Genomic DNA, 21,978 nt, shown 5'->3' on the forward strand with positions numbered 1-21,978 from the left:
TAGAGCGAAATTCTGTGAAATTCTTTTGGTGTTTATTAACCTCACATTCAGAGAACAAATACAAGAGCAGATCTCAGGATGAGAGAAGCTTTTATAGATTTTACACCTGTTTGAAAAGCAGGTTCAGTGTGTGGTCACACACACACCAAACCTGCGTACATATGTGTATGTGTGTATGTATGTATAGACACACACACAAACCTCATTGTAAACCTTATCAGCAGTCACACAGGGGACACAGGAAGCAGCCCTCCTTTGGACAGCAGCACGTACTTGTGTGTCCTTTTTATAGAAGACCTTTATCTGAGTCTGCGTTAGCTTGTCCTCACTGTCCCGTGGGACGTTTGTTCCACTAGAGCTGCTGGCACAGAGACAAGTCAGGAGCGAGATGTCACCTCATCTAATACCGCACTGATAAATTGTTACTTGACCCAGATGAACGCAGACATCAGAGGACAGTTTGGACATCAGTCACAGCCCCGGCATGCCGCACAGTCCCAGGTCAAATTATCAAGCAGAGGGTGGTTATTTTTGTGTAAGCTCGTGGGACACATGTCGTCAGCTTTACGCTGCAAAACCCCCGTTAAACTAAGAACAAGCGCATTTATCTGGACACAAAGACATTCAGACAGTCAGTGTCCATCAAACAGCTTCAGAATTTTGGAAATTCTAGTTTCAAGTTAATCTGAACCAGAAATAAAATCTCATTAAGAAGTTTTCTCGTGAAGATAATTAAGGACAAGAACGCCTGAAACGAGCGAAATGATCCAACACAAAAACTGCCTGGTGAGAGGATCAGTGTTGTCAGACTAAAACGAGCACACATTGTCTTGATTTAAGAGATTTTATCTTATTTTGATTTTGCTTTTTGCAGTGAGGACTTAAACAAGCAAAGCGTTTAATTCCAAAACTGATTACATCCATGTTTGACTACATATCCATACAGATACAGGAAAGACGTGACTTAATTACTTCAGACTTCAGTGTTTACTCATTAAATGATTAACTATGGCAGCAGAGGGCTCCCGCTTCCTTCCCTGATTCACGTTCTGGGCACTGATCCTGATGTTGTTTTGGACTTTGAAATGTTTGAATACTGTTTAGAGGTCATCCGTCAGCCTCAGAGGGGTTAAAACAAGAAGAGACGTGCCAGTCTCACACTGGGGATGCTGTTTGTGCAGTGAAAGACACCACACTGACCACAGCCTGAAATAATATTCCAAGACAATGTTGGTTTGAAATCCTTTACTTTTAAGCGTGGGTGGATTATCTCAGGCCCAGGGTCCCACGTTCCTGTGGAGCCCCTTAGCCTGAACCTCTGTATGAAGTCACTTTTATTAATATTTGTCTTGTTTCTGATTGAGTTTCCTCTGTAGGGCGGCTTGGCTCACTCTTAGGATGGATGAAGGAGCTGCAGGGGGAGGTCGGAGCAGGGCCGCTGCTCCTTCACGCTGCCCTTCCTTTTTTCAGGTATGTCCAGCTGGCAGGAGACCCCGGGGTAGACGCGGGCTCGACGTCCCTCCAGGTTGCGTCCCGGCACCGGAGGAGTGTTTGCCATTAACAAGTCTGATTTGACAATTATTTGTATTTTTTTACAGTAAGCCCACATCAAAAATTCAATGTCTGACAGCTGCGTAGCTGTTTCCAGAAAATACGACCTTCACCACATGTTGTGCATCTAAAGCTTTGTGTGTAATATGTGGAAGCTGTGAGAGGGCTCAAACAGCCCTCCTTCATCTCCATGACTCAGGAGGTAGAGTGGTCGATCTATGGCCCCCACACGATGTGCGTGGCTGGTTATTGCTCCAGGTGAGGGCACCTTCCATGGTGACCTCTGCCATCACACCAGTGTACAATTGGTGCATTCATCCATTTGTACACTGGTGTGCTCTGAGTGGTCGATAAGACTAGAAAAGTGCGAGATAACTAAACAAGAAACTAACATACAATCAACAGCAGCACTTTGGAGTCACGGCTAACCTGCAAAATGTTGCTTAAAAACACGTGAGGCAGTTGTGAGCATTGTGTTCCCGTTCAGGGTGAGTACAGAGTGTGTTACGTGTGTGTGTGCAGACGTCTATTGTCTTATAATCTGTTAGTGCTTGAGGGTATCACAGCTGCAAAAAAACTGCAGGGAAAATGCTGAGCTCTTAAAATACCAACAAAGAGCATAGATGTGATGCTTTGTCATACACTGCAGAAGTACAGTATACAAAAATATACAAAAATTCAAAATATACTGCACTATTAAAAGTATGTCATCCTCAGTACGTACCTTTGTTCTTAAACCACTCCATACTGATGAAAGATGTATAAAAATGTATTTCAAATAATATTTCTCACTTAACATGTTGATTCCAGCATCGGCTCACACACTTCATTGTCCTCGTTCTGTTCCTTTAAGTTCTTGTCCTTAGTGTCGGATTTGGCTCCACCTTGTGTCTGTGCCGAGTATTGAGCTCTAACATTAAAAACATCCCATTTCTCTGGAATCAGGCCTCTGCTGAAGAGGAGAGCTGCCAGGTAGGAGAACAACAAGATGGACGCCACAGCGGACAGCATGCAGATGGTCCTGATGGGGGAGCGCTGGACGTAAATGCCATTCACCAGAGTGCATCCTGGGAACCGGAGAACAGGCGGAATCCCAAGCAGCGGCTCCCCACACAACACCCGCAACAGCACGCCCACCATGCAGCCCAGAACGGCCCCGTAGCCGTTGGAGACGTTGAAGAAGAGGATGCAGACGAGCTGCGGCAGCATGAGGGTGTAGGTGAGGTCGGATCGAAGCATCCAGATCATCAGGACGCTGTTGTCCAGGAAGGTGAGGGACGTACCGGCCAGGCCCACCACCACCACTGAGACCCGGATCACCCACTGGATCTCCTTCTCTGAGGCCTGGAGCCAAGAAAACCAACAGATGTCAGAATGGTCTGTTAAATCAACCCAGATGAAGGTCAGCTCCCTTCACTCTCCTCCTCCTCCTCACCTGGGTCCTCAGGATGTTCTTATAGATGTTGGAGGTGAAGATGGAGGCTGCAGACAGCAAAGCCGAGTCAGTGGATGACATCACAGCGGCGGCCACCGCCCCGATACCGACGATGGAGATGTAGGTTGGGGTGAGGTGCTGCAGGACGATGGGCAGGACGAGTCCCGTCTCCCCACGTCCAGACGGAGACGGAGAGCCGTAAGACGTCAGGTTCCAGTCTGAGGAGCAGGCAGAAGTTTGCACACAGGTGAGCATCATTTCTTTAAAACTTTATTTAAACTTTCCTTTAAATCGTCAAGGTTTGATGTGATTCGTGGCTCAGTTATTTTTAATACTTCTCATACTTTGACAGCTCGACAGACCTCCTTTTCTCTTTAGTCCTAAAATAACAAGAGTTCATGATGTCTACAGTGACTGCAGCCGTCATGACCATGAACACAAAGCCTTTCATGTAATATTTTTAGCTGGTGTGAAGTGTAGAAGAGAATAAAAATAAGAAGAAAAGCGTCGTTTTAGTCCTGAACCAAACCTGTTGACGCAGCCACAGCGCCGAGCAGTATGGGAGGGATGCCCAACGTGGGAACGATGAAGGCGGCGGCGAAGCACGTGATCTTGGCTGTGGTGGAGGAGGCGGCTGACAGCGTCCTCTGGTGGAAGTTCTGAAGACCCAAGTTCCCCAAACCCTTCAAGAGACGAGGGAGGAAATCAAAGAGGAGGCAGAGCAGAATGTACGAGATCGGAGCAGCAGAGGAAGAAAACTGTTCAGTCAGCAAACTTAGAGGTCTCTTCATCAGGCGCCTTCGTCTTTATTAACGTCATTTCTCTATTTCCTATCTGTACAATGATTTGTTTATATTTCACAACGGGGAAGCAGGTTCAACTTTTAGTTTTCACTATGCAGCTGACAAAATGTTTGTCGAGTGTTTGAGGATTCTGGAAATACCTTCAAAACTCTGCTAAATAAGATTTTGGTTTCAGGAAAACTTAATCTTTTGGCAAAACAAATAATTCGCTCTGTGACCTAATAAAACACGAGAGGCACGAGCCGGAGCCGCTCAGTCATCCTTACCTCAAACCTCCACCCCTCGATGGAGATTCAGTCTCCTCCACCCGAACTTCTTAAAAGATTTACCTCGGCCTCTTTACAGATTACAGTCATGATTAACAGCTGATCTCAGCTGTGAGTTAGTGTAGTTACAGAAAACTTAAGCCAAAGTCCCATTTGGCAACCGCATCATTACTGCAGGTGCTATGCAAACATGAAAGCTCCAGCATCCTTAAACACACACCGAGTCCTTCATTTCAGTCTCACCAGAAGCAGAAAGTTGTCGATCCACCTCCAGGCTCTGTCTGCCTCCAGGGTGCCGACCCACGGAGACTGGAAGGTGTAGTTGTAGGCTGTCTCGGTGATGTCCAACACAGCGGGGTTCATTAGGGCGAAGGGGACGCACATCCACTGAGAAAAGCAGTGACATTAAGCACATTGCAGCACATTGACAGCCCGTCCGTCTGACTGCCAACACAGGAAGAACGTTAGCTGGAAAATAAGGCTCACAAAGGAGGACGAGCAGCCGCAGAGGTGCCCATTAAAGTTCATCTCCACCTCCATTCAACGCTGCTTATAACAGTATGAACTGTAGCATCAATGGCTAAAGCTGCTTACATAAATCTTTAAAAGGATAAAAATCATTTCAGGAAATATTTGCCTTCTTTGCTGGAGGTAGATGAGAATATCAATACCACACTCAAAGCTGTGTTTCACTGAGTGTGAATTCAGCTTCTCATTTGTAAATTAAGAAATGTGTTATTGGTTCTTCCAAAGTTAAAAGCCTAGCTTAGCATAAAGAATGGCAGCAGGTGGAAACAGCTAGCGTGGGTGGGTGAGCAGATGAGAGGGTGAAATTCAGTGAAGGGAAGGTGTTGACACCTCGTCAGCGCACACGTCAACACGTCTTCTGTCCACAAATAGAAATGTGAAAATGACTAATTGTGGTTCGGCAGGAAGCTGAACAGCTGGCCGTCAGTCTGTATGCTATGCTAAGCTACGCTAAACATCCACAGGCTGTCACTCTCTGAGAGGGAATAGAAAGCAGCGACTCACCAAGCTGATGAAGATGAGGATGAGCTGTATGATGTCTGTGTAGGCCACAGAGTAGAGGCCTCCCAGCAGGGTGTAGGTGATGGCCACAGCAGCAGAGATCCAGATGCTCACAGTGTACGACAAATCCAGGATCACGCTCATGGTCACACCTGTTTAAAGCGTACAGGTGAGTGTTTTCATCACAGCCACGTTATTCAGACTGAAACTCTCAATGTTTAACTCACCTTATTTTCCACCTTAAAGTGAGAGATAAGCTTGTAATCTATATGTTTTGTGTAGAATTCAGAAGTTAATTGATGCTAACAAAGATGCTAATAATGTCTTGAAAGCTGTTTTCTTAAGAATTCAGGAGCTTGGATGGGCGAGACAGCAGCATTTGGCTGTTTTCATGTTCGGTTGCATCATTAAATTTCCTCAGACTCACACCTGCCAGGGCTTTGAATGACTCTAAACGTCTCATCAGTTCACCTGACGTGAAGGATTTTGTTGTCACATCTTTGGGCCTGATACAGCCACCATCCCTGAGCAATAAGAGTGCGAGAGATGAAAGATTAAGAAATGATGTGATGTCAGGGCCTGATTTGCTGCAGAAAATTGATCATCCAGATCAGGACTTGATCATTACAACACAGTTTGTTTATTTACCGCCTCACACACATCCCTGCTGTGGTTACTGGTGTGATTTAAGGTTTGGTTTCCTTGACGGAGTTATTTCAGGCCAACTGTACAATTAGAGGGAGGCTTGTGTTTCACTCATCACCTCAGCAAAGAGCTGCGATCAACAGCTGCTTGGCTGCCAGGGTCAACAGACGAGTATCAGATGCATCCCGCCCCCCCCAGACGCATTCTTACCTAATCCTATGAGCGTTCCCGTCACCCACATAATCTCTGATATGAGCGAAGCCAGCGAGAGAGCGGCCGTCGGTACTTTTCCATATTTGATCTGGAAAGGATCCATCATGGTCACGTATTTGTTGTTTCTCATGGGCTCGGCGAAGAACAGGCCGCCTCAAAGATGGAAGAGAGAAGTGAGGAGATTCAGATTTAGGCTGAAAGCGTCAGACAGATATTTGTTACCTAAAGGAAAGATTTAGTTGATGATTAGTTTGATTGAAGAGATATTTAGAAAAACAGCTGAATTTGATTTCTTCTCCTTATATTTCTATTTCAGCAGACTTAAAATATATACAGACAAAGTATTTCATAGTTTTTCACGGAAAACTGGAAAAAAAAACTGATGATTTCTCTTAATGTAAATGTTTTAGTTCATAAAGCATGAAAAAAAAAAAGCCTGGCGGTCAGTCACACAGGCTGAACGTACAGTCACAGTGAAAGCAGAGTGTCAGTGTGTGACGTGTGGCCACATTCATGTCGGCGTACATTCATCAGGGTTAAGAGGATAAAGCTTTTTCCTCATGTGATCTGCACGTGGAGGAGGAATGCTGTTTTTCTCTGTTAATCTCCACACGTAAGACAAGCTCAGGTTACCACAACTTCTGAATGTTTTAAGATTTGAGAAAAAAGTCCATCCTCAGGTGTTCTTACGCTCTCAGCTGATGCTTTTCTGAAGTTAAATACGGTTTCTCTAAACCTGCCTGCTCTGTCTGTGTTTCCCAGGAGGCTTTTCAGCAGTTTCCAGAGAAAATGACTCCATACACTGTAAATATTAAGTAGTGATAGTGTAGTTTCAGTGAAAAGAGACCAACGTCTGAATAGTCCAATAATAGAAACAAATGCAGAAAACTTCTCTTCTCATAGAAAACCTCTGAAAGGAGCGACCTGCTTTCAGTGAAACAGAGTTCAGACAGTGTCGAGCTGAGCCTGACAAGCGGAGTCTGAGACGTCTTAAATCAGCCACAGCACAGACGACAAACCCTCCTGATTCAGATAAGAACAAAGCGTTTGTCTGAAATGACCCATTTCTCCATTAAAACCACTCATGGAGGTGTTCTGTGATGTGCCGGCTCCATACTGAAGGTCTGCTTCAGTGTGAATGTAAAGCTACCTGGTTGAGGTGAAGAAAACAAACCACGGCTCGCTGCGGTAGAAGACTGGAGTCACATGTTTTCTTCACCCAAACAACCATCCTGACATCCTCTCACAGCTCTTGTGGTGCTACGACGCCGTCCTGCTTCTCCTGTGCATGTCTGCGAGTCCTCTTTCTTTCTGTCATCACACATCTGCCTTCTGTGTGAATATACGGGCACACGTCAGTCTTCTCTGTCCATCAGACTGGACTGACTGACTGGAGACGTGTTGTGTTGTTTGCTTTTTGGACGGCTCAGACCCGGACTCGTCTCTGACTCGATTTATGTGGTCTTGACTTGAGTCGTGACCCTGCCGCTGCTGCTGGGAGATGACATTATTCACACAACCAGTGGGAAAACATAACGTAAGTCATTTTAATTATTTCACCACAGACGCTGCTGTTTTCCTAATAAGGACAGTTTTCTGTCCATTTTTATCCGTCCGCTGCGGTGTGTCATGAGCATTACAGGCTCAGGGGGCCACTGCCATTCTCCTCTATACACCTTGTCTTTAATACACACATCCCTGTGCGGTACCTGTTCCTGCTGCTGGACTTAAAGGAATTCTCACCAATGATGAAACACATGGTTGCTGCAATCGGCATCACGGCCCAGATCAGACCCATGGAGGGGTTGTACACGGCCTCCGCTGTGCCCACAATGAATCCACCTCCAACCCATGTGGCTGTATCACACACACACACACACACACACACACACACAAGCAGAGGACAGCAGCAGGAAGGTTAGTGGCTGCTCATGTCAAACCTGCATGAAAGTCAAACAGAAATTTCCTGTGAATTTAAGACCAGCTGCTCTTAAACATCGAGGTCAGTTGTTTCACTGCTGAAACAAGTGATTTGGACTGAAAGTCATTATTATAAATTATGTTGTAAAAAATGAAAGAAGTGGACATGCTTCAGGATAAAATGTTCACTGACCTCTCTCCTGCTGCATTTACATCCACTCTGCTCATTTTGATGGGATGGTTGTCAAATCATTTCAAGCCCTGACACATTTTGTTCCTCCTGTTTCACCTTAATTTATTTTTAGCCGATTGAAAATCTAGATGTAAATAATTCCTTAAATTTGCCTCGTTCGGTTCAACTGCGCCGGATGTGAACGCACGTTCTGTTTTCTGGTGTTTAATTTTCAGAAATGCGAGATTTTCAGAGTCAACAGGAGAAATCGACGTCACGGTGAATCAGAGCTCGCGGGGAAAAAGTGATGAAGCATCTTTAACACAAACAGGCCTCCGAGCAGCCGACGAGCTTTTCCAAAGCAGCTAACCAGCAGGATGCTCCCTGCCGCCTCCTCACCGCGGATACTCGCCTGTCATGGTGAAGATGCCGACCACCAGGTTGATGCCCCGGTTACCCAGCAGCGCCATCTCCGTTTTATCCCCCTGGCTCTTCTTAGCTTCCTTTTTGGACTTGATTGAAGCCCAGATGCCGATCCCGAGGACCAGCAGGTAGAAGAGCATCATAACGGCCACTCCGGGGATGTTGAGAGCCATGATGGAGGTGCGGGATTCAGACAGGAGGAGCGAGCGTCTGCCGGGCTGCCGGGGTGATGAAGCATAGCTATCCTCCCTGCTGCTGCGTGAGGAGTGATGGAGGAAATGCTCCGAAGCTCAGCGGAGGCGCCTGGAACTGCACATAACCCGCAGCTGTCAACTCAAGGTGAAACACAGAAAAATGCCCACTGATATGTATGTGAGCGTTTACATTGACAAGAAAACACATTTGAGAAATGTGCGCGTAAAGATTTTCATGCAACCAAACCCGTTTTTTATACGAGGCCTGCATGGCTGGCTTTTCCCAGCAAGAACCATTTCATGTATGTACTGTACATTTCCTTTATTATTACTCCTCTAACAGCTCATTTGTAGTGGCGGGGTCCGCCATTCCCGCGCTGGATTCACGTTGAGCTCACAGGCATGAGGGACTCAAAGGAAGTACATAAAATTGAATACAGCATTACATGTTGGAGGGTATTCTGTGGTGATGCAGTCAGAGTAAAGGCAAAGTCTTCCTCACCAAGGTTAGTGCTGAAATACGACCTCCCTCCAAACACACCACCACCTGTTATCAAGTGACCAAACATGCCACATGAGGACAACTGAGCAAAGTCTGTCCACTAATGAGATGCAGTCCACAGCTTTGGATTCAAGACTATTTATTTAATTGCATTTATTTATTATTATTGTTGTTTTTTGTCAAGGCAGTAAAACTTGAACAGGAGCGGCCTCTGAGATGTCTATATTAAGAAAAAACAGCAAGGTTATGTAAGAAGAAGAAAAGATAATCATAATTGATCCCAAACACTGATAAGTAATTACCATTTTGGGCATTTAACAAAGCAGTCGTAGACAGGATTTCATGAGCAGCTTAAGGTAACGTGGCATTATTGTTCCTGAGTCACATGCTCTTTCATGTGTTCATAACTTTCTGCCACCTCTCATCCAACCAGAAACAGGGCCGTTGTTCTTCGTCAGCACACGGGCTGCTGCACTGCTTTACCATGCAGCGAACAAGGGCTTTTATTTTGGTCACAGTGTGGAGGAGCTGATGTGGTCTCTGACTCGATGAGGGGAGGCGAGTGAGAGGGCTCCCACTCCAACTGCACATAAATACACTTTGTCAATAGAGCTGCAGACTAACAAAAGGCGAGTTACGTCATTTAGAGAGAAACTGCTGCTAAACTGAAAAACTATTGGCTAATGTAAGAAATATGAAGATGAGCATAAACACACTGCAGCACACAGAATCTGCAGGATTGATTTTGTCAGCAGGTCATTCAAGCCACAACACCACTAACACCACGCTGTGTTTCCCATGATGCAAAGCAACATGCCCAGGCCTTTTCAGAGAAACAAAAGCCCCGTTCACATTATCTCAGAGCATCCCGCTGGTCACAGGTCAGCTGTGGCAAGAGCCGAACAGGTCGTCTGGAAAGATACGCTGAAAAGAGCCGAGGGGGGTTCAACGTGCTTTAAAGTTCGCTCACAGCTCAACAAGTGAGCCATGAAGCAGAAGGACAAAGCTTTGATGTGTTTTACATGTCAGAGGACGTGAACGGCTGACAGGATGAGCGGCCGCTGATGATTTGTGCTCTGACGTGATTCGCTGGCCTGAGAGGGCCTCGCTGTCGGTCACACTTTGCATTCTCATGTGAGCAGACTGTGGAGGTAACGATGAAACATCGCTCTCTTTCATGTTCCCGACTCCCCACACGGAAGGAAGGTACTCGATTTATGATTCTGTGTGACGCAGGACAGACTGTGTGAAGCTGAGCGGGTGTATGTTTCGTCCTTGGTGTGACTGTGACTGTGTGCACATGCTGCACCTGTCCTGTTCTTCTCTGCATCACACTTGTGTCGTAATAAACTTATTTACCTGAGCAAACACAGCCCCCCTCCATCCCCTCGTAGCAGAGCGAGTGCAGGAGCTGAGGGGTTTAGTTTTAATGTTAGACTGGTGTGCCTGACTCATTGATCCTTTATCTGACTGAAGTGTGTGGATGTTGTAATCTATGACCTCGACCATGATCCTGAAGTATCAGCAGTCTAACTGCTGTGTATTGATAAGCCGTGGAGCTGTCCGTGGTGCTGAAACCATTTGTAATTGTGCCTTTTTCTCTCAGTCTGTTGGTTTCATCTTGGATCTATAATATTCTCTAACCTACAAACTATGAATACTCAGTTCTATAGTGTACTGTGACCTGTGTACTCTAAAGAGTAGTGTCACCTTTATGATCAAAGTGACAAGTAGCAGCGAATAGTCGCAGATGGAGAGGATCATAGAGACACACTGCTGCCTGGAGTGTTCCTGTAATATTCCCATAATATTTCTATGATCATTCAGTGCTGCAGAAAATCCACCCGGAGTCCAAACCACCTCTGGAGTTAAATATTTTAGGGGAGACATGACTTCAGATTAAATTTTTATCGTTGATGTTTGATGTATGTAGAGTGGAGCAGGTCATGTGACTGAGGACATGAAGCTGCGCTGACCACACTGCACTCAGCTGCTACAGTTAAATAATTCAAGGTACCATCTTCCATCAAAACAGCAAAAAAAGAGCATTATTACAATGCTTAATGTCCACAACCAGCAAAAGAATACACAAAATATGTATTTATCCTAATAGCAGCTATTAAATGAAGGTAGAATTGCAGTTAAATCAAGCATCAGACAGACAAAGTTGTAAGCTAACTCACATTTTTAAAATTCTGCCTTAAATCTCACGATTCAAAAATTTGAGCCTAATTGTCGTTCATAATGATCAGCTACTGGTTGTATATTTGCAGATGGATTCTGTTGATCAGCGATGGTCACCTGGAGGCCTGTGGACCATGGACACATCTAATGTTACTGACCGGTGGAAGAGCTCCAGTCCGTCCTGAGACTGATCATCGATCAGCTCGCCCTCGTCTCTGCCGGAGGTAACCACTAAGCTCGTCACTTTGCCTTATTTTCATCGGACAACTGTTATATTGAGTCTCAAAGGGAGCATTTGTGTTTGCTTCCTGGGTCCTGAAGAGAAGTTTTTGGTTGAGATACGGACTCATTCATTGGTCGTTGAACTGTGGGTTTTGTATTGAGTGCTGACGGCCTCCTTCGTGGAGGTCTGAGAGTTTTTTCTGCTTCAGTATCTTCTGATATAGAGTCATAAAAATAACATTAATTTTGTAAGAAACTGAAAATAGTAGACAATAATAGGCTAATTAGTCTTAAATAAATGTAATTGCTTTCATCTGAAAGTCACACAGTGTCTGTGAAGAAGAGTTATGGCTCTCTGACAAATGTTGACGACCTCTGCTGTATATAGTCTGATATGTCAAGTATTTTTCCTTCCATTGTTAAGAGGACGCTGCATGCGTGTCATTGTCGGTGAAATGTCCGTGTGTCAGAGCGACACTGTCAGCAGGACTAACAGCTGTTTATTTACTGTCTTCGGAGCTTCGTTTGTATCATTCAGCGGCCGAGCCTCCACAGAAAACAGTGTCAGAGATTCAGTTGTCAAACAGTGAAGCCGACACCTCCAGCTCTTCGGCAGAGCGTCACCACACTCAGTTCACTATCACATTCTTCAGATTACAAAGAACTTCAGATTACAAGCCGGCATCTCACTGGCTCAGACAGTTTGAAATGTTTCCAAAATGTTTTCCACCTTTTAAAGCTGGGGGGTGTTGTGGTGTTTCCGTTTCACTGTACAGTACAAAGTACAGTCAGACCCTGAAGGCGATCTGTTTACATTTGGTGTTTCTCACTGATATGAATGACGTTTAATATCAAAGGCTAACGAATGCTTCAAGTTTGAGCTAAAGGGCTCCTGTAGCCTGGTGTGCTTTGCATTATGGGATGCAGCAGAGCACACAAACAGACTCTCGTGGCAGCAGCTAGCCTTGTTCCGCCCAGTCGTCTGAAGGCAGCATGTCGTCTTTGTGTGAAGCAGTACAGTGTTTTCAACATGTTTCCTCTGAGCGCTTTCAGCTTTCTGCTGCTGATTTCTGCTCATATGATCGTGATCCTTGTTATTGTAACACACATTATAATACACATACACGACGGAGACTGATGAAATTAAAGAAATGTTGTCCTGACCTTTAGCCTCTAGCATGGGTCAACTGTTGGATTCTGCAATTCCCATAATGCAGCCAACGGTTTCACAGGCTTGTGACAAGTAAACTGATTTGCATGTGTGAAACTGGTGTGTGCCCTTTTTGTCTAGAGACACACAAACATAGAGGAGTTAAGATAAAGGCTGTTGCAATATATCGACATCAGTCTTTCATGCAAATATTCACTCCCTGCATCACCAGGAAGCATGATCCATGTAAACCAATGGAGGATATTCAGCACATCCAGGCTTCATTCAAAGCAGCCAGCCGAGCTCTGTGGAGATAAGGAGGCTCAGTAAACGGTTTCCGAGAAGACCTGATGCAAACACACACCAGCCTGGACTCGAACAGGTCCATCTCTGTGTGTGGGAACTGAGATGTTCGAACAGGATTCGCCATTAATCTCAAACCATTTGAGCAGTTAATTCTGTAAAAACAAGCTGGAATGACGACTGAGAGGTTTTCATGGATGAAAGCTGACTCAGCATTTGTCACAGGTAAGATAATCAAAATGACCAATATGTTTTAGGAAATGTGAAAGAAGCTGAAAAGAAATGGGGCTCTTGAACAGGAGGAACCATGAAACGTGAGCCAGTGATGCTGGATTTTTATTTTCTGAATATGGAAATTATTAGAGACGTGATGATGGAGATACAGGTGTTTAACACTCTGTCGAGTCGATATTAAACTTACATTAATCAGCATTGTTGATATTAACATCAACTTCTTGTAGTCTTGAATCACCTGTTAAGACTTCTTAGCAGCACGTTTTAGCCTCTTTTATCTCATAGCTTTGTTATTATGGCTCCTGGACTGTGTGGTTCAGTCTCATTACTCATCGACTCCGTTTCCATCAGCTGATAAACCCTCTGCTCATCACCTGCCCAGCAGCAAACAGCAGACAGACACAGTTATGGACGAGCTGGAGACCAAACCAGAGCTGAAAGGAGAGGGAACTTTACACTTATATTAGTCAGCAGGACACAAACATAACCTGAACTGTCCCTGGGGACAGATAACCGAGCTCTTTTATTTGTCCTCTGAGCAGAAATGCACTAAAATCTTTATTAAGACAAAAAACTGTTAACTTCTTATTCATCTTACAAGCCACCTTTGTTTTGACTGAAACTAGACTGAGGCGGTCTTCATGACAACCTGCTGCGTCCACAGCATCCACTGAGGATCCCAAAGCTGATCTCAACAGCTGAGCATATAAATAGCCTCCGAGTGGCCTCTTATGGCTGACAGCAGCACAGTGACAACAGCCGTCCTCATCAACGTCACCGCCAACCTCACCGGAAACGCCAGCGCACCCAGCAATGCCCAGGTAGTCAAAGTCATCAGCTGGCTGACGTTCAGCATCGGGCTGCCCGCCATCGCACTGGCTATTTACACCCTGAAGAATCTGTCCAAAGGTTTGTACTCACTCCGCTCTGAATGTCCTGTACTCACCAATCATTTTACAGTTTACTCCCACACACATCTGAAAATCAGCTCAGTGGGATGAAGGAGTGTGAGGCGGCTTCGCTCGATCTGGGCTACTTTAGTTCAGGAGCACCAGAAACAAAACTCCAGTTCCAGTTAGACTTCCACATAGTCATATTAAAAGAAACTATCAGTTGATATACTTGATACAAATAATCCTGTAAAAACAGTCGTTTTAGTGTGTGTTCAAGTAAAGCTGCATTCAGCTCTTCAGCACCAACAGTGATAAAGAGTTTTGCCATCAGAAAAAAGTTTGAAAAACCAAACAAACACAGAAAAAGGCTGGTTGGGTACCAGAGGCATTATCGCTAGCACCAGCACTGGCATCCAGTCCCAGTATCAGTATCAGCGTGTCAGTATTAGCTGTAGTATTCACAGTAGTGCCAGTATCAGCACTACTAACGGTATCAGTATCAGGTGATGTCTCAGCAGTCATAACAGGATTAGTATCAGTGTGTCATGTATGATGTGAACGCTCTCTGTTCCTGTGTTCTGTGTCCAGGTGAGAACATTCCCATGCATGTCATGTTCCTGCTGGTCTCTGACATCATCAGTTTCTTCGGTCGCCCCCATGTGGACCAGGACGTGGACAGTGGGACCGTCTTCTCCTCCAACACCACTGACTTCATCTTCTATTTTGGTGTCATCACCAACGTCACGCTCATGCTGTTCATAGCGCAGGAGCGCCATCTCCTGGTGGCCTACCCGCAGTGTGTCGGCTGCTGCAGAAGAGTCAGGCAGTCTCCCGTGGTTGGATTGCTGGCGTGGGCTGCTCCGTTCGCCATCCTGGCCCTCGCTGTGCTGCAGTACAAACTCCCTTTTGCCGTGTCTCTGCTCGCTCCTTTCCCCTTCCTCCTCTTCTTTGCTGTGGACTCCTGGAGGGCCCTGATCTGCTCCCGATCTAACCCTTCGACCCCAGAGAGGAGGAGGGCGGTGTGGGGGATTTCTGCCATCTGGGCCAACTACACCCTCCTCTACACCCCCTTCATCCTCAGCGTCCTCCTGGAGGCTCTGTCCTTTAAGGAGACAGTGGTATACCTGGGGCTGGTGTCTCACCTGCTGCTCTACCTCAGCCCACTGGTGGACCCCTTCCTCTACATATTCATGACCAAAGGACTCAAAGAGGTGCTGCAGGCGATGCCCTGCTGTCGGAACTCAAGCCGGAAAGACAACACGAGACCCACTGTGGACACTGTGGCTGAGACTGTGGAGACGAGACTTTAAAGAGGACAAACAGTGTTCAACAAAAGTCCAAACACATCCATGAGTCTAGTTCTAGACCTGGAGCAGCAGGAGGAGTCTGCTGGGGGAGCCGATCACCTTCATAAGCACATACATGAACATTGAACAGAAAAACAAGATCAACTCAACTTTGGCTCATAAAAATGATCCTAAAGTCCAGAAAGAGTCCATGTTTTTCTAATGCATGCTGGAGTTATTACCTTGTCTGATTAAAGATTATTTTTCAGTGAAAAACTGCTTTTTATTGTAACTTTGTAACTTGAGATGCAGCAGATCTTAGTTGAATTTGCATCAGTTCTTGCAAGCATCCAGAAGGACGAAACACTGGCTGAAACTGATATTCCTGGACTGACAGAGCAACAGTATAATGCAGCAGATAACAGTTCTAACAGTTTCAGTTAAATTTGATGTAAAATTTCCAAGTATCTAATCATATCGTTACACTTCAGTCATCATTTAGATCAAATAAAAGCCAACTGATTCATTCACTCAGTTTGTACCTTATAAATGATCTCCAATATTTAATTGTATCTTTACAAACCAAACAAACACTAAAGCTTTTTGTTTAAGTAGTCGAGAAGAGCTGTACATGATAGCAGTGTGCTCACTTCCTCTGGTGACACCGGCAGCGTGGTCACCGTGTTTTCTGTGATGTGCATGAGCAGAGGTCCTTGTCTGTCTCGTCGCTGCTAAGTCTCTGCTGTGCTCTTTGAATCCAGGAAAACTCCCGAAGACTCGGCGGAGCGAGAGGAGACGTGGCTTCTTCTGAGATGAAACAAAACAGTAAAGGTAGAGCTTCAAACTGTGCTTGAGTCAACATGTCTGAGTCACACTGAACACACATTTAACATTAAAAGCTTCCCAAACACACAGTTATTATTGTTTTGGACAGCGTTGGATTGCACAGACCCCTCTAAAGCCAAACACACACTCAAATGTCACTCATGTTCATGCATTCATTTAATGACCTTGGCTTTTCAATGTCGTCGATGGTCTCTGGCAGCGGCAGGTTCAGAGTCTCTGAAAGCAGCAGAGACAGCAGGCCAGAGATGATGGCCACAGAGCAGATGATGACCTGAGGAAGAAGAGTCCACACGTCCTCCAGCATGAGGATGAGCGGAGCCACGGATGCTCCCACGCGGCCTATGATGTTGGTGTAGCCCACGCCATTTTGCCTGGTGAGACAGAAGGGAAATGATACGCATGATGGGCAGCCACCATTGCACGAACGTGTGTGTGAATGGGTGAATGTATGGTGCATGAATGAATGGTCGTCAGTGTCGAAGAGCGCTCTATTAACAAACTCCATTTACCATTACGCAAACCTCCATACTGGATGTTTGGATGACTCACCTGACGACTGTGGGGTAGAGCTCTGTTGTGTAGAGGGTGATCGTTGTGAAGGCAGCTTCTGATAGGCCTTTTCCAAGAATGGCAACAGCGGCGCGCACATGCCACAGAGCTGCAGAGGACGAGTGGAGCACGTGCAGCGTGCGTGAGATAAATGTGGAAAACACTCAGTTAACTTGAAAGAAAATGTGCTGATTCATTTTAGAAGCTGATCATTGAGGCAGCGTTTGATTTGAAAGGCACATGCGACCACAGCTCAAAGTCAGTGTCCTGATGTGGAGCTGCAGCAGGACACATGGAAATAATTCTTTTAACTGCACAGAAAAACGGACAGATGTGCAGGACAACCTTCTGGAACAACGGTGTTTATGGCGATGCAGATTCCTGTCAGGAACAGCGTTCCAGCTTGGCACTTCCTGCGTCCGATGATGTTGAGAAAGCCGTAGATCATCAGCTTGGCGGGAACTTCGATGGCGGCATAGATGAAGTGTGTGAGGTACACGTTCAAGCCGAACCCGCTGACGTTCAGGCTGATTCCATAGTACGTGGAGGACACTCCATACCTGCAGAGCACACAGCAGATGCTCCTTCAGGTTTCTGCTCCACACGTCTTGTAATGTGCGTCGGTGCAGGTGGAGAGGCTAGCAGGTCACGCAGTGAGCGTAGGCTCTGGTTGGTAAGCTACGCCTGGTCTCCACGGCGCTACGTTTACTAAACATACATGTTTGTAAAACATAGACGACATGAACAACACCGACTCATTACCAAATCTTCGTCTGGGAGTTCTTCTTCGGGAGTGTCCGTAGGGTGAGGCATCGGCGAATAACTAACAATGGTTCTACATGCGTAACAAATGGAGGCACCGCCACCGTGCGGTGCTATTCAGTATTACAATAATGATGTTGCAGACTCTGACTGTTACAGTCTGTCTGTGAATTCTGCTCTAAATCAATGTTGCACGGGCAATTCAGGTTTCTCTGTATGTCTTTGCAGGTATTTTCAGAGATACTCACCACACGATCCCAGTCAGTAGACTTAACCGTCTCATTCTCGGGGTCCTGACCAAATCAAGGTAGGTGTAATTTTTGTCCTGCTTTTCCTGGATTTTAATGTCGGAGAGTGTCTGCACAGAGACAGAGTCATGTTAAAGGATCAGTCCACAGTGTCTGCCTCAAACACGTCTCACATGTCCATGAAGACTGACAGAGTTACTGGTGGCTGCGATGATTCACCCTGTCCAGTGATTCCCTCTAAAAGCAATTTCAATGTAAGACACGACGGCCAAAATCCACAGTCTGTGTGTAAAAATGAATTTTTAAGGTCAGTTTAAGTTGATTTGAGGCTTCAACAAGTTCCCTCCTCGTGTCTCCTTCATGAGCTGAGATGAAACAAGAAGGTGTGAATGTGTTTCACTCCTAAAGAGGAGGAGAGTGAGTTTTGTTCCCCATCATTTACCCTGCGGTCGCTTGTCTTCAGGAGAAATCACCACAGCAGCCACTCTTCCAGCACACATGTGTTCATGTGGGTGCTGTTTTAAGATGCACACCCATCCTTCAAGTGATATGTGGAAGCAGATCTGACATTAATGAAGCAAAGAAGTACTCAGTGTGGGGTCAATATGGCACAGAGGTAATACTGGGTTAACTGGACCCGGTGTTGGTGTTTATATTACAGCCTTTCTGCTGAGTGGTTTATTGGTCCTGGGCAAAATTAGCTCAGTATTGCATCGTTGCTTTATTGACCCCACGCTGGGTAAAGTAATATAATAATTAACCCAGTGTTTTTTATTGTGTAGGTTTTGGGATTTAAACATTCAGGACTCTGTCGCCCCTCAGTGGCAGTATAAAACCTCTCAGACGGACACTGCACCACAGACACCAGAATCATTTAAAGGATCATAAAATCACATCAAACTTCACCACATATTCATTTCACATCAAGCTCAAACTTACCTCCACTTTTAATTTGGAGGACAGTTTTTGTCTTTTGTTGAATTTCGCACATTTATCAAGGTAAACCTGGGCTCTGTCCACTTTGCCATTGGCTAACAGCCATCGGGCAGATTCAGGAATCCACCTGCAATTATATTTAAATGATTGAGAACAAGTGGGCAAATGTGTGAGGACATAACTGAAATGACATGAGAACAACCTTCCAGCCTCCAGGCTCTCCTTCTCTCATGTTTCACTTACCACCAGCTCAAAACTGCGAATGCCAGCGGGGCTGTAACAGTCATGATCAGCGGCCGCCAGTCATTCACCAGGAAGGCAAATCCCGCCAGCAGCATGTTGCCCAAGGACCAGGCCAGGCTGCCGATCACAGCGATGGACGAGCGATGACCAGTGTCGGCCCACTCGATGCCTGCGGGGTGAGGAAAGGGATTCATTTGGATTTCCCCTGGTTGAACGTTTGCTTGCTTGTTCAAACAAATCTCAAACCTGCAGAAACAAGCTGTGATCACGTGACAGGAAATGCTGAACTCGTTAGCTTACTGAGAACTACTGAGATGATGCTGATTCCCGTCAGTCCGAACCCGGTGAGGAATCTCAGCGCTGCAAACACAACGTAGGAGTTTGCAAACGCGCTGGAGAAGCCAAACACAAGCGCAATGATGTATGAGACCAAAAGAGAGCTTTTCCTCCCGTACCTGGAAACACCAACGGCAAGAAGAGTTTTCCTTAAAATTGAAAACTCCTGCAAAGCACGTAAATATGATTAGAAATGTTTGTTTTCTACTCAGGAATGATGAACTAAAGTTAGAAATATTTCCACACAGATGAGTTCAGTGACATGTCTCATTGTTTTCAGTTAGCCACCAGACATTTGACGCCTCTCAGTTTCCTGCTCAGTGTTTAAACATTGAAATCATCCAAATGTGAGCGCTCAGACTTGCTCATACTTATCACAGACGTATCCAAAGGCTGAGGCCCCGATCATCACTCCACAGAAGAAGATCGTGCCTGTGGTTTTTGTCAGACTTTTTCTGTCACAGACGAGGTCCCACTGAAAGAGCGGAGAAGACGCCGTTAGATCATCTGTTCAGGTCCCGCTTTCCTCGTGGGTACGGAGGCCCTGATGTGCTAAATACAGAATGTCTTGAACACAATAAAAAACACATCTGGTGGTTTACAGAAAATGTAGCTTCAAGTCAACTTTATTTAACCAAGACAACAAAATGTTTTTGGAAAATGTAAATGCATCATAAAGTCTCAGTGTAGCTGTTCAGGGGACGGTGCAAACTCAGAGGAACCTCACACTTAAAACTGTCAGAGAAACTGTAAAATAATGTAAATATATGGGGAAGTGAAATATAGCTGTTTGCCAAACATTAAAAAACTCCCACTCAAAACCTGCAGATTACTGTTTAATTAAAAATTACATTGTTATTACTGCATGCAACCAAAAACCAAAACATTTGATGAAACCACTGGTCTGATTATGTGGCACTGGTGAGAAATTTAGCTGTTTTTTCCTTCTCTTCGTCTTTCTGTCCCTACTTCTTTTTTCCTTTCATGAGACGAAGCCATCGCGGATGTTACAGATCCACCTGTGCTTTGGGAGGTCAAAATGTCTTAAACTTGAAAGCTGTTATTGATGAAATAAGGCGATTTGTGCTGTGGCTGAAAGGCAAAAGCACTGTGTGCAGAATGTGTGGAAAGCCAGGTGGTGTACCTCTGTTGCCAGGGTGGAGGAGAAGGTGGAGTTGTCATAAACCCATCCACTCCGGCACTGGACCGTAGGCAGGCCGGTGCCGCTGGAGCTGTTGGCTAACAGCTGAAACTGAGGCTCCGCAAACATCTCACAGGACTTCAGTTCCCCATCTTCTCGCGCAGGAACACTGACGGTCAGTCTCTGCTCCAGACTTAAGTTTCCAAAGAGTCCTCCATCCTCCAGCGTGCTGATGTCACAGCGGTGATGAGGCACCCCGGCGATGAAGTTATTGAGCAGGAAGTGACAGGGCAGAACTATTCGAGGGATGCACAGCAGGACGATGATGGCGATTTGGAAAGGCCCAAAACCATTGATCTCCTCCAGGATGTCGTCAAACTTCATCTTCACTCACGGCTCCTGAAAGACCAGATTCAGATTCGCTTTGAGCTGAGAGATCGATCGACAGGTTGGACGTAGGATGTACTGAGCTGCTGGAGAGGCTGCTGCTGCTCTGTTAGGAGCTGCTCTCTGCTCACCATCTGCTTTCCTGTTCTCTGAGTTTAGTTTCTATCAAACAGCCCTGACCATTAACCTCTGCAGGACCTTTGGACATCGTAAAGCTGTAAAGCGTTGGTTATGTAAGTTGGTAAATAGATTACACATTAGACACATCAGTAAAAGGTCAACAGGTCCACAGACTCTATAGGTTCTGGCACGAGAGAAGCTCAGCGTCACGTTCTCTTTGTCATGCTGTGCTCTTCTTAGATGTTTGTTTTCTGGACTGTTTCACTCTCAGTTCAGTTAAACCAGATTTCGACTCCTCCATCCTGTTGGGTGGGGAGGAGGGAGGGTGCAAAACTGAGGTAACCAGTATGTATATACAGCAAAGAAATGAAAGAAGACAATCTATGAAGAGACGGTAGAAGTCTTTCATGAAGATCCGCCAGCTCCAGCCGGTGTCAGGGGTGAAAACATGAACCGATAGTTCACTGCATCATTGTGCTGTTTTTGTCTTTACTGTCAGAGTGTTTGATGGCACCATCACAGCCCAGAATTTAACATGTTTCAGCTGTTCGAGTCTCCTTTTCCGCAGCGTGTCTCGCCTGCTCTCTGTGAGGATGAAACAGGTGATTCATCGTTTTAATGCACAGAATAAATCTCAGGTTCAGTCTAACCTGTTTTCTAATTAAACCAATCAGCTGTCTGCTGAATATTCCATTATATTAAAAGATATCAAACATTTTGCATAAACAGTGGAAAGCAGCATCGTGCAGGAGGCTGAATAACAAATGAGTCTTGTGTCACTCATTCGATCAGCAAGACTGAAAAGTTTCAGTGTGAAGGAAGATGTCAGCACTGACGTCATGGACGCGACACACCTAGGAGGACACCTGGGAGGTGTTGTTTGGAAACGGTTTGACTCGTTGTGTCTGGACAAGGACGTGTCTGCAGCTCGGAGAGGAGAGGAGAGGAGAGGAGAGGAGAGGAGAGGAGAGGAGAGGAGAGGAGA

General features: G+C 45.6%; 3 protein-coding genes across 6 annotated transcripts in view; 1 reads left to right on the top strand and 2 right to left on the bottom strand.

The window, feature by feature from the left end:
- Positions 1 to 825: 825 nt before the first annotated feature.
- Positions 826 to 8,733, bottom strand: LOC143327885 (high-affinity choline transporter 1-like). Its single transcript, XM_076742486.1, has 8 exons — positions 8,447 to 8,733; positions 7,686 to 7,799; positions 5,940 to 6,095; positions 5,088 to 5,236; positions 4,299 to 4,442; positions 3,516 to 3,669; positions 2,987 to 3,204; positions 826 to 2,895 (listed from the first exon to the last, which is right to left on the bottom strand). Exons 1-8 carry the CDS (start codon positions 8,628 to 8,630, stop codon positions 2,344 to 2,346), a joined length of 1,671 nt encoding a protein of 556 aa, XP_076598601.1. The 5' UTR covers positions 8,631 to 8,733; the 3' UTR covers positions 826 to 2,343.
- The window catches only part of LOC143327887 (uncharacterized), a 41,853-nt gene continuing 22,999 nt past the window's right edge, over positions 3,125 to 21,978 (top strand). For 2 of the 4 annotated variants that reach the window (XR_013077766.1, XR_013077765.1), the window contains exons 1-7: positions 3,125 to 3,233; positions 5,048 to 5,253; positions 8,271 to 8,796; positions 11,427 to 11,561; positions 16,187 to 16,256; positions 16,471 to 16,645; positions 17,811 to 17,889. Coding sequence is in view for 2 of the 4 variants with exons in the window: in XM_076742488.1 (XP_076598603.1) it covers positions 13,978 to 14,155; positions 14,728 to 15,449 (900 nt within the window). In the remaining 2 variants the exon portion in view is untranslated. Of the gene's footprint in view, positions 3,234 to 5,047; positions 5,254 to 8,270; positions 8,797 to 11,426; positions 11,562 to 13,872; positions 14,156 to 14,727; positions 16,003 to 16,186; positions 16,257 to 16,470; positions 16,646 to 17,810; positions 17,890 to 21,978 lie in introns of those variants that run through there. The other 2 variants (XM_076742488.1, XM_076742489.1) reach the window with 2 other exon arrangements.
- Positions 16,157 to 20,870, bottom strand: LOC143327886 (solute carrier family 22 member 7-like). Its single transcript, XM_076742487.1, has 10 exons — positions 20,490 to 20,870; positions 19,717 to 19,820; positions 19,310 to 19,464; positions 19,010 to 19,178; positions 18,770 to 18,893; positions 17,831 to 17,940; positions 17,166 to 17,380; positions 16,821 to 16,929; positions 16,436 to 16,642; positions 16,157 to 16,232 (listed from the first exon to the last, which is right to left on the bottom strand). The coding sequence occupies exons 1-10, from the start codon at positions 20,868 to 20,870 to the stop codon at positions 16,157 to 16,159; spliced, it is 1,650 nt and encodes a 549-aa protein (XP_076598602.1).

Source organism: Chaetodon auriga, chromosome 11 (genome assembly GCF_051107435.1).
Source record: "Chaetodon auriga isolate fChaAug3 chromosome 11, fChaAug3.hap1, whole genome shotgun sequence".
Classification (NCBI taxonomy): domain Eukaryota; kingdom Metazoa; phylum Chordata; class Actinopteri; order Chaetodontiformes; family Chaetodontidae; genus Chaetodon; species Chaetodon auriga.

Coding starts and splice junctions, on each gene's coding strand:
- LOC143327885 (XM_076742486.1), bottom strand. CDS start 8,630: ATGGCTCTCAACATCCCCGGAGTGGCCGTTATGATGCTCTTCTACCTG. Junction 7,800..8,446: donor CGGCATCTTCACCATGACAG/GCGAGTATCCGC, acceptor TGTGTGATACAG/CCACATGGGTTGGAGGTGGA. Junction 3,670..4,298: donor TCGACAACTTTCTGCTTCTG/GTGAGACTGAAA, acceptor CGTCTCTTGAAG/GGTTTGGGGAACTTGGGTCT.
- LOC143327886 (XM_076742487.1), bottom strand. CDS start 20,870: ATGAAGTTTGACGACATCCTGGAGGAGATCAATGGTTTTGGGCCTTTC. Junction 19,821..20,489: donor CCTCCACCCTGGCAACAGAG/GTACACCACCTG, acceptor CCGCTCTTTCAG/TGGGACCTCGTCTGTGACAG. Junction 19,465..19,716: donor TTTGGATACGTCTGTGATAA/GTATGAGCAAGT, acceptor TGGTGTTTCCAG/GTACGGGAGGAAAAGCTCTC.